At 40.2% G+C, this 12,356-nt stretch overlaps 1 protein-coding gene across 7 annotated transcripts in view; it reads right to left on the minus strand.

The window, feature by feature from the left end:
- PLCB4 (phospholipase C beta 4) overlaps positions 1-12,356 on the minus strand; it is a 179,541-nt gene that overhangs the window by 30,665 nt on the left and 136,520 nt on the right. For all 7 annotated transcript variants that reach the window (XM_008642015.2, XM_017745246.1, XM_017745249.1 and 4 more), the window contains 6 exons: positions 11,661-11,712; positions 9,280-9,382; positions 7,491-7,655; positions 4,556-4,760; positions 749-837; positions 206-356 (listed from right to left, as the gene is read on the minus strand). In XM_008642015.2, coding sequence (XP_008640237.1) covers positions 206-356; positions 749-837; positions 4,556-4,760; positions 7,491-7,655; positions 9,280-9,382; positions 11,661-11,712 — 765 coding nt within the window. The remainder of the gene's footprint in view (positions 1-205; positions 357-748; positions 838-4,555; positions 4,761-7,490; positions 7,656-9,279; positions 9,383-11,660; positions 11,713-12,356) is intronic.

Here is a 12,356-nt window from a genome sequence, read left to right on the forward strand (position 1 = left end):
CAGAAAGAGGTCACTTGGTGAAATAAAGCTGTTTTACCTTTATACAGTCATTTTAGTGATAGACAAAACTGATTTGCAATTAGACGAAGACAATTCCCAATGGCAAAATGATAAGAGCGAATACAACTACAAAACTAAGCTTGAATCAGTGTTTCTCTGTGACTGTCTGAATCACTTCAGAACAGAGGGAGTGGTTTTTGTGTACCTTTCTTGGCGTCAGTCCCAGACCCAAAGCCTGCAGTGGTGCTTGGTCGAAGCTCAGAGCTGCTCTGAGGTGTTACATTGGCTTTGGGATTATTGGCTTTTCCTTTTCTGTCGTTCTTGGAAGTGTCATTTGGTACATCAGCTATATCACTCTGAAAGAAACATCCACATCATATTTACTTGATTGTTCTTTTACCTTTAGTGTAGAAAGTTGGGGAAATTTCTGAACTTGCTTACTTTAAACATAATATAATTGCAACGTATTTTCAAACAACACTGTAGGAAATCCTTTGTAACCTATTTCAAATAGCTACTTACTAAAATACAACTCTGCCCCCATTTATTGAAATTTCTCCTTCTAAAGGATATATTAATGTGATCCATGAAAAGCCAGTATTTCAGTAAATGACAAAAGCAAGACAAAGAAGCTTATATTTGAAAATGAGAAATGACAAAGTGAAATGATGGAGAAGGGCCAGTTTAATTTAAATAAAAAACACAGCATGGACATAAACGGGTTGTGTTTGTCATTGATTCTACTTACTGTTTCAATACCCATAGCTCTCATTTGGTCTGCTCTTTTTTCTGTGATAGACAAAAATTTCTTTGGATCTGATAAAGCATCCACAATATCTGTAAGAAGAAAGAAAAAAATCAACTTTTTGTGAGCTTTGGAGGCATTTGGAAATGAGTATTTTACAAAAACTTTACTCTGTCCCCGTTATTATGAGACATGGCTCGCAACAGGAGTCCAGCTTTCTGTAGTGAATTTGGCAGGACTGGAAGTGCTTATTTCCACAGCACCTGGAACATGGATCAGTTCATAATGCACCAAGGCGTGGTATTAATCTAGGTACCTTATTTAGGAAAAATCCAGTGACTCCATCAGACTGAAGCTGCTCTAACTTCCTCTCAGTTAATGACCGTAGAATTTGAGACCAGAATGGGATCTCCTGAGCCACAAAGCATTAACTTTGTCCCTTGGTTATTTGAGGGGGTGCTGACTGACTTGGGAGTGCAGGGAATTGCAGAAAATGCTGTTATATTTCCTAGCTAAAGAGCAGTTTCAGGTGGGTTAAAGCAATCAGGTAAATCTATTCTCACTGGCCTTTGTGATATTCCATGTCTGGAACATGACAGGCTGTGAAATGGCTTTTGTAAGAAAGAGCAGCATCTGAATCTTGCACATGACACAGTACCACCAGTGGTATCACAGCCCTGGGTACCAGACAGATTACTGAATCTGTTTTCCATATGCAGTGATAAATGTGCAAGCATAGGATGACAAAGACCCAGGAATTTTTTACCTGCATATCGAATAATCCCTTTCCATGCTTAACTCCAACAGTCAAAAAAAAGTGAAAATATCCAACCCATTAAAAGTTTTGGCAAGAAACTTCTTGTGCAAGGTAGGGGCTGGGCTGTATCATCTCCCTCCCAACCTGAGTTGTTCTGTGGAATGCTCCTCTGAAGCCACAGCACAGACAGGTCTCCCATTCCCACAGAAGTTGCACTACCCTTGAAAGCTCTGTTTATCTACACAAATACGTCATCTCCAATATCTGCTGTGACCCACTGATGTCTTCTGAAATTTACTTCACATTCACAAAAGCCATGTAGAATTTATTTTTAGCCACGGCAATGGATTGTGGCTCAGCACCGACTGTTTCTCCTCTCCCTAACTCATTAAGGATGTCTTTTTTGTCCTTGGCATGCACTTTTCAATGAAAACCCAGGGCTACCCTGCCAGCACGATGCGTCACTTGAAAACTGAACCTGATTATCACGAGCTTCTAGGTAGAAATGACTAACGTGTTTGGGAGAGCAGGACCTCTGTGCGTTGTCTAAGTAAGCACATCACCAAAGGCTCAGCACTTCTGAGGGGGATGTGACTCATCCCTGCCTCTCACATTGTCATTTGTCCTCTGCTTACGCTTCCCTTTCTCCCCAGGGAGCTGAGCTGGGGGTGGGGAGCAGCATTTTGTGGGAGAACTGCAATTAAATATAAAACTCTGAGAATCACTGAAAGAGTACATTACAGAGGACACCAACCACTAACCTGAGCAGCCAGGCTTACTCACTAGAGATTTCTATTATAGAAGCTTCTCTTTGGAGACTGCTGCTTCATTTGCATCAATTTGTGCCATTGTTGTGTTTTATTGGGAACAGAGGGGCTGATGCAAATAAACCACAAGAAATTACCAAGCCATAAAAAAAAAAAAAAGAACACACATCTTTTAAAGCCTACAATGCATCACCCATTCTAGTTATTATTCAGGGCACATTTTAAAATTTTATTCATACAGGTTAAAAGAACAAAAAAGAGAAAAAAGAAAGTAGGCAGCTACTGACTTGAGCTCTACCTTCCTACAGGTTTGTTAAAACAACCATGGAGATCCTAATGATAGCTCATAAAACAATGAGAAGTTCACTGCAGATGATAAGTAATTAAAAACCACATGCCAGCAGAATACTAATGATTCCACCTGAGTTTCAGAAGTTATTTCCCAGTTGTTCATCATGCTGCTGTTCTATATCAATGAGGAAAATACATGAGGCACATCCAACCTATGTGGGAAGGGAGAGGAGAACTATAATTGAACTCACTTAGTTCCTATTAATATGGAGTCTGTTTTTGCCACTGCTGGCAGTAAACGACAACAACCAGTTCTCTCGTTCTAGCAGCATTTTACTGTAACAATATTGTTACTTAGGGGTAGCAATGATTTCCTACCTCTATCAAATACACCATCTACAGCAATGCTGACAGTGTAGCACACAATGTGCAAATTCTAAACTGCTGTTGAAATTCTCTTTGAAAAACAAGTCTTTCACTTCTCTATGTGTAGAATGCAGTTTAAAAAAATAAAAAAAATCTCTTCTCCTTATGGGTCCAGCACACTCAGCAGCTCAAGCCACATCAAACTCAGTGCTAAGTTTAAATTCTATTCTTAGAAAAAGTCTGGTATCATAAAACATCAATCCCAAATCAGGAGCACGTCCTTAGCTGAGAAAATATTTTAACTGAGTCATTTACTGTCAAAAGCTTCAGTTCAGGTAAGAATTAAAGGACACTCTTAAATGTGTCTCTTAGACTGATGGCTCAATTACCCTTGAGGATCTCAAGTTTAAGCAGAAGCTTACGTTTCTCTTGAGACAAAGTCCCTGCCGTTAAATACTGTCGATGAAACGTGCTGCATGATGGCATGGTGGTGCTCCAAGGCCCGTGGCAAACCTCCAGCTGCCTTGCCAGAAACCAGGATTTCACATGTGAACAACACAAATGCTTTTGTAACACTTTTTTCCCACAAAATATTGTTCCTGAAGTCTCAGCCTGTTGATTTCTTAAAGTCTGGATAAACACCAGCAAACACAGACTTGAAGACAGGTTAGGAGAACCTTCCCTTCCTTCAGTTTGTACCATGGAGATCACACTCAGAGAATTGCAGCCATTCTTTGCATAGGCAGCAGGTTTGAAATAGGTGTTGTGAAGAGAAAAACACTGGTTTGATCTATAATCTTCCACCAATAGCCCCCAAGGTAATTTCTGCAGAGTCAGAGCACTAACATTTAGTGCAATTCCTATTTTAGAGTTTTAAATTGTTCATGTATTCTCCGATGTACAAGCAAATTTCATCGGGGGTGAAGAAGCCCTTTCCCTGAGGCACACCCTCAGGGGGAACTCACCCAGTACACTGATTTTAGTGGTGTAGTGATTATTCTCAGCTCTTTATTCCCACACACACACACGTGGCAATTTGCCACAGTATAAATGACCACAGCTGATCATGGAAATGGCTCACATTAAAAAAAACTGTCCTGAGATCCCAAAACCAATTAAACCACACCAAAACCATGCAAAATCGGGAGAGAAAAATGCAGAGATGCTGAATTATTTCACTGGCCATTTCTAACAATATGCCAATATTCCCAAGAATGTAGAATTGGTTTTGTGTGAAAAAACTACATTTCTGCATATAGTTTTTTATACTTATAGGCCCATCAATATAAAGTACATCCTAACCCTACAGATATTTATATCAAACAACATGTAATAAAAAAAGCAAAAAGAAGACTCTTTCTAAACTGTCAACAGAGAAAATCAAATTGAGCTAAGTAGTAGTAGATTATTTTCCACAGTATTTTGTTATTTAGTAGATATATGCTTTTATCATTAACACTGAGGCAGGCACTTGGTCAAAAAGCAGATTTCTTAACTCAATATCCAGAGATTCCAAGGAGCTAAGATACTGAATCTTTCCATCCTCCAGCACTGCACGTGTGCTTCTGGCTGGCACAGTGACACTGAAGCACTTTAGGACTCGCACACCGAGATAAAGGCTTATCTCACCTCCAAAACCATCAGGCACATATGTTTTAAGCACAATGTTGCAGAAAACCGTTGGAAGAGAGAGTGGTTTGTTGCCTTCATTCCGAAGGGAAATGTGTCTGTAACCTGCTTGTAGCCCATCCAGAGGCAGGATCCTCTGACCAATCAGCTTATTATTGTCATCATACACTGCTATTCTCAGGACAGCAAGATCAGGGAGGATAACCTGGAAAGCCACAAAATGCAGACATTCAATGACACTGATACAGCAGCTCCCACCCCGCCTCCCATGTGTGAACTTTGTGTGCCAGAAACTATCATCACTGTAAGATCAGGTCATTCCCTGCAAACCCCACTTTTCAAAATTAATCTTTCCTAGAAAAGCTTTTTTCACCCTAAATAACGGGTAGATTTCAGATTATGTAAATCCTGCAGCTCACAGTTACACCAGCTAAATATTTTGCATGTTTATTTTTCATTACTGAAGACTGGTGACACTGATAAGAAGGCAGGTAAATACTGCATGGGAAATGACAGATACAGCAGCAATCAAAGGGCAGGTAGTGCTGGATCAGGAGGAATTATGACAGACAGATGGGATTTGGGATGCATCCAAAAGGGCAAGGAGAGTGCAAGCACAGGCTGATGGGGATGTCTGAGGTGCTGAAATGCTGTGCTGCCAGCAGAGGTGGGTGTGCTGCTCTCAGGACATGGGGGTTCAAGGCATGCACAGGGAGCAGGGATGCTGCAGCCCCCTGCATCTGCCAGTCCCCACCTGGGCTGACCAGAACAGTAACAAAGAGATCTCCTGCCCTCCCTGAAGCAAAGGTGCTGCCTCTGTGCATGGAGCAGTGAGGAGGAGACAGACTAACAGAGAGGTGCAGCTCCACTGCCAGCCCACCTTGACTGTACGCTGGGAAAGATCAGCTCTGGGACAAAAGAGAAGACCTCAGTAAACTGTGTCTGCCTTCTTCCTTAGACTTTCCCCCTGCCACTTCCATTTTCAGCCTTGGGGAGCACAAAATAAAGTCTGCTTTTGGTCTCTGAACCCATGTGAGCAGTTCACGGATATCCTGCTCTACTCGACTACAGCTTAGCGCTCCCAGCACAGGTCACCACCAGCACTTACCCCCTCCTCCCCTCACACAACAGAGGGACAACACAGAACCCAGGTTAGAATGACTGAAACTTTATTTTAATTAAAATAAAAACGAGAAAACATGACAGAAGAACAATCAAACACAGTACCTGAGAACAATTGCGTAGGGTAAACCATCAGCTTGAGGAGAACACTGCAACCCAAACAGGGCAGGTAAGATCTCTCCCCTACATGTCACAGATCAGCACATCTTTCATTACATGATGGTCTTTGACATAGATTTGCCAGGGAGCAGAAGCGGGGACTAAGTTTATTGTTCCCTCTCCATTAATTTGGTCTGGTAGGCACTTCCACCTTCTCATGACATTTTAGCACTGTGCCTTCAGTATCTCCAGCTAGAGGAATCCTTCCTTCCGTGTTTATGCCACTCACCTGCTTGATCTTCAATGTACATTAATTACAATGCTAAGATATGACAAGGGCCTGAGGTGAAGAAAAATAATTTCTTGGCTGACCTAAGAGCTCAAGAGAACGTGTGACCATGTGATTGCTCCCTGCAGAGTAGTAATGAGAAATATTGGCATCAGCCTCTGTACCCACGTCCCAACACACAGGTACCCCCCCTTTCAGACTGGAGCTGTGCACCCTGGAATTTATGGCCCTTTTGATGTAAGAAATCAGACAGCAGCAGATGCTGGTCATATGGCCAGCAAGCCATAGGCAGCAGAATTGCCTGTACCTAAGCATCTTCCCTGTGCCTCCTCATACACAGAGAAAGGCACTTGAAGTCACATTCATTCCAGACTATGAGTTCAGAAAAAACTCTTGCATCAACTAAATTTCTATTAAAAACTGGCTATGCTGTTAGGAAAGCAGATTAAGTGTGTAATATACCCAAGTGTGAAGTGCTATCACCACTCGGCAAAGTCTGAACTTTGCAATAGAAGTCGGAGCTTTAGAATAAAAGAGCAACGATTTTGCATGACAACAAAACAAGTGTAAGCAAAACAGATGTTATCAAAGACAGCACTGTAACACATGTAGTCTGGATGGAACTCCAGGCAAAAGAAAAAAATAAATATATATATGTGTGTATCATATATATACAAAGACTGAGAGATAAAAACTGAACACGGACAAATTATCTCTCTCTTTAAATCCCCCACGCCAAGAAAAAAAAAGTGTTTTTCTTTTGCTATTGAAAAAAAAGAAAAAAAAAAAGAAAAAGGTACATGATGCACATGGACTACTGAAGGAGGGAGCTGGCAACACGCCTGAGGAACACAGCACCCTTCCAACTTTTCCATGTAATGACATTGACCTTAGCTTTGGATGCAGCATCTCACCTGCCCTCTGGGCTGAAGGAACAGTGCAAGATAGCAGCCACTGCCAGGGCAGGGAAGAAGAAATCTCCAGGGAATGATGGTGTCCACCAGCGGGGCTCATTCTGAGCAGACTGCATACCTTGAACACAGGCATGGTCACAGAGGAGGTGGCTACCTCCAAGTGGGAGGAGGAAGCAAAGGGGAGGGAAAAGCCAAATGGAAACAAAAACAACAAAAAAAAATCATGTGATAGCTACAGAGGTTATCCATTAGAAAAATAAAACCAAAGCAAAATCAAAAAAAAACAAAACCAAAACAAACCAAAACCAAGCAGCCTCCTGAAAGCTGATTTCAGCTTTCCATTGTTTACTGCAGTAAACAGGGGCCCTACAAACCCTTTTCCATGGGAGCAGCACTCATCCGTGTGAGCAGTCAGGCCGAAGCAAGAAGGGCTGGCTCAGGAGGGCAGGGAAGCTCACGGGCACAAGTGCTGGCAAACCACAAACTGCTTTCCAGAGATCCTGTATCCTACCTTCCTAAAGACAAAGGATTCCTCATTGTAAACAGGGTTCAGGCCGTTGTTCATCACCATGCGTGTGCGGAACTCCTTGCGTATCGTGTCCGTGGGCAGCCCGTACATATCCACCTCCACGTACGTCCCAATCTTCTTGTCTGACAAGAACTGGCCAGATATCACCTGCAACACAGTAACAGAGTAAGGAAAAGCAACACAAAGAAAGAATATTGGAAACAGTGGTCATTTTTCACTGACATCACTCTGAGAAATGGTTTATAGCTAACAGATGCGTTTAGTTCTTCATATGAAAATGGTGTATTTCAAACTGCACCTCTTTAGAAAAGCTTTTGTGATCAGATATATAAATATAACCTTCACCTGAAATGACTGTGCTATGGTATTACCAGCTGTCAGTCATCCCAAACAGCCAGTGTCTCACAGATGCATTCACTGTATGAAAACACTGAAGAAAACAACCAGAGTTGGCACTGCTATTCCACAACTTCAAACATTCTGTTCAGAAGCACTTTTTTCTATTATACATCTTGACCACAAGAGGTGAAAGGAAACTATTGCTCTGCTTTCACTCAGGGTTTGAAACTAATCATGTGTCAGTCTGACTCCATAGAATGTGTCTGGAAAGTACAGGATGCTTAAAAAGTGAAAAAACAAAAAAACCCACACGATTCCTCTGTATTGCTATATATATAAAAATTTGTTGCCATTTCGCTCCAAGATTAATCTAGCCACAGCAGGTGATTACTCCAGGGAAAATTTTCATTCCATCAAGATGATCTATTACTTAAAAATACAGCTATTGTTTTCATGACTACAATCAAGGAGGGAAGAAAAAAAACCTGAAACATGATTTCACAGACCTAAGCTCATTCCAAATCCTTTTGTTTCCATGACCTAACATCCTTCCAGGGAACACTCTGGATAATAGATCTGAAGAGTTATGTGGCTGAGGGCTATCATTGATGGCTTTTGGTCAACTACTTAACTACAAAATTCATATGGAATTTTATACTAGTTTTAGTCACAAAAGAAAAGTAACTGTCGAAATACATGGCCCAGGAATTATCTGATTCCTTCTTGGAGGGACTGTGCTTTCATTACCATTGAAGAAAAACAGCATTAATAAAACATGTTTATTCTTCTAGAGGCGCAAATGGAACTTAGTTCAACATCTAGAATTCATGAGGAATGCTTGGCCACAGAGGGTGTGACATTCAAATGCAGCACATGGAAAATGCTAAATGAAAGCTGAAGTCTCTTGCTCACAAAACAGGTTTTACAATCATCAGTCTCCTTCCAAAATTTGATACCTGACCGTGCTTTAGAACTACAAGAGGAGCTTTATGGACTTTGTTACTCATAGATAACTCCAAAGTAAGGGCCTGCCTCACATCAAGTATTTTTCTCTACTCACTTTGAAAGAATCCTGTCCATGTGTGCTTGGATTCCTCCCTGCTCTGTGGTGACAAGTGATGTTGTGCAATTTCACATCGTACATGGGAATGAACTTCACTCCTTTATCCATTAGTGTGGGCTCATATATTTCAAAAAGACCATGAAGGCTGTTAGAATATGACAATGTGTAATAACACATAATTTCTAATTCTATCATGTTCCACTCAGATCAGGTAAACAAAGGCATCTTAGCCAGCAATAAAAAAAACAAACCAGCGGAAACAATTTGCTGAAATCTACACAGCCCAAGCACATTCACTGTATATGTCCTGTTTCTGCTGATTTTAAATGTGCTTTTGGATGTGATGACAGCTGTCTGTGGCTGTTTTACCTGGACAGAACATGTTGCAGCAATGACACCATCTACAGGAGTTTCAGAGAACGGGTCAAACGTCCTGTCTGGTCGACGCATGAAATCTGGCTTTAGTAGATACCTTATTTCAAGGAAAAAAAGGAGATTATTCTTGAGTGGAAATTAAAATTGTATTAAATACAAATGAAATGGATGTTCTGCCTTTAAACAATGAACTCTCCTACAGCACTGTAAAATACAGACTCATCCCAGCTGCAAGTGTGAGGAAGTAAAAGGAAGTATTATGGTTGTCTGGAACATGGATAAATATTAATCTTCATTTTGAATTACCAGCTACTGAGAGATGAAATCAAGCCTGGATTTTAAGATAAAAATAAATGTAATACAGTCAAGGACATTTCAAATCAACTGAATAATACAGTTTAAATATACAGGGAGTTACCATATAATAAAACACAGATGGTCTCATTTGTTTTAATACTTTAACACTTTGGAAAAACACAGAGGAATTTTTCAATTTTATTTTTCCAAGTGAAGCAGTTCCTTAGAGTTCAAGACTCATACACTAAATTTCAGCTTGAAGCTAATTTTTTCATTGTGGTTATGAAACCTTGGGGAAACAACTGATAATGTCAGTGCTGACAGATTGTTAATTATAGCAGCATGAAAGGTACCACCACAATAACACTTACGAGACCTCCCTGAGTACCTTACACTAGATCAACATATCAGTGAAGCCAATATGTGCTCTGATGCACCAAAACCCAAGGATTCTGCCATCAAAATGAAACAGCAGTTGATCACAGAAAAGCTGCACGTTACAGACATTCCCTTCCACTCATGGAAGAAAATGTGTAACTAGAAAAATCTTGCTAATTCTGCAACCCTGACAGACAAAGCTGCTGGAAGATTAATTTTTATCCACCCTTAGTCTCTCCAGTGAATCACTGGTACACAATATTATAAAGGCCTAGACAGAATTCAGAATTAAAATGTGCTAGAAAAATTCCAGTGGAAAGAATGTCAATGTTTTCTCCCGTTTTGTAATAACATGCTTTCTATTTGAAAGTAGTATTACTCCTTTTTCTTCCATTAAAAATGTTTTTCTTCCATTAGGAATGTGATTTCCTAGTATTCTGTTAATTTAAAGTAGGTTGGGGCAGAAGGCAATTACTGGAAACATCCTTAGCCTCTGTTTTCAGCCTGCTGAAATAAAAAAATGCTGAAACCAGTGTGGCTTGATCTTGTTTCATCAGCACGAAAGCTGCAGGTCTGAGAAAAGAGGAGTACAGGCAGAAGGAAATGTTCAGCTTTTCATTTCCTTTCTGTGACTGAAACACCACCACATTTCCAATGCATATTAAAATATTACCATGCATTACCACTACACTGCTTTAGTATCAAAAAACTGATGTAAGAATCCAGGAATTTAGTTGATAATTTTGCCTGTCCTTCAGAGAATTTGGCCAAAGCAAGCAGGTAGTCTTTTACTAAGCTGGTGGGTCCAACAAGAAAGGAACCAAACTCTGCCAGAAGAAAGCTTTGGTTTTCTTCTATTCTTGTTATTTTGATTGAAATTAGAGAGACTGCATCTTTGTCAAAGCCCCCCTAAGAGCCTCTTCTGGGGTGCTCACAACTGCAATAAAGGCATGGAATGGCCAAGCACTGTGTGCCCATTCTGCAAATGAGGAATTTTACCAAGCTCCATCTACTCAGATGTCTTTCTGAATAAGATCTGCAGTAGTAAAAGAGTAGCTCCTTCCGAGGATGAGTTTGCAGATTTTCACGTTTCTGGACTGTCATTTCCTGTGATTTATGAAACTTCTCCTTTTTTCCTGATGTTAATGATCAGTCTGTCCTATAAAGGTAGATACTCAACATTTGAGAAAAATCCATCAGCATCACTTGAACATCCTTTGTCATGCAAAAATCATGACCAAGAACTTAGATGAAACACTTCAGTATTCTTTGTGAAATCTGTACTCCAATTAAGAGTACACAGACTAAAAAAATGTCCCCTATGTATTCAGACTCCACTTGTCCAAGCAAATTTGGCAGTTCTGTGAACTGTGCAATGAATCTCCATTCAGAGGCATATCTTCAAAGAAAGGCTGAGAACAGAAGGTGGAGATGTATTTAAATAACTGTGTATTCATGATCTTCATAATATGAATGCAAAGCCTCTTCTTGCTCATTTAAAAACTGGGCATACTTAAAAGCATGTTTCATTAGAATACCTCCTTATGGGGGATAATTCTCCCTGAACTCTGCTAATTTCTACTCTTCACCTAGCATCCCATTTTCCTTTTGCAACATATAATTAGTAGTGACAAAATTTTATTAAACCTTCGTAAAGGACTGTGATACACAGTGACAACAGTTTAAACCATATCACTCACCCGCACGATCCATTGTACTCAAATTTTCCTTGATTCAACTGCATTGCTAAATCTGCCAAGAGAGAAAATTTACTAACTTCCCTGCTGAATAACGCAGATCACAAACTAAATCAGAAAATAAGACTGTTTGTCCAGAATAATCAGTTTAAATAAAAAATAAATTTAATGCATGTAAAACACATCCAAGAAATAAAAGGAAGCAATGGGAAAACTTCATATTTCTTCACAGGAATAACAGCTTTACCAAGCACTCTGAAGTCCATGCTGTGCTTAGGAAACAGTCTTTCCCTGAATTCAAACACACCTGGCAAGCAGGGAAGCAACAGACTGTGGGCATGTTAAGCGCCCAGGATGTGATTTCCATCATCTAACTTTTGGTATCTACACTACAGATGTCTCAATTACTGCAGATCACTTTGCATAACAGAGGGATACAGGAGCCTTAACAGTACAAATAACCTCAGAATAAAAAATATACTAGAGGAGACATCTTTGAAGAATGTATTTCTTCACAATGACCACAGACCACTACCTCTGATGAAGCTGTCTGTATCCTGTTTTAAAGAAAGTGAGATGCATATCCCACTGGTTTTCTGTGGACTTAGTTGAATAAAATACCACACAAAAAACCCCACAAAGATCACAGCAGCATTGCTTAGTTTCAACATTTAAAGCATGTGAGTTTTAGTGAGTGCA

The sequence above is a fragment of the Corvus brachyrhynchos genome, unplaced genomic scaffold (assembly GCF_000691975.1).
Source record: "Corvus brachyrhynchos isolate BGI_N302 unplaced genomic scaffold, ASM69197v1 scaffold69, whole genome shotgun sequence".
In the NCBI taxonomy this organism is placed as follows: Eukaryota; Metazoa; Chordata; class Aves; order Passeriformes; family Corvidae; genus Corvus; species Corvus brachyrhynchos.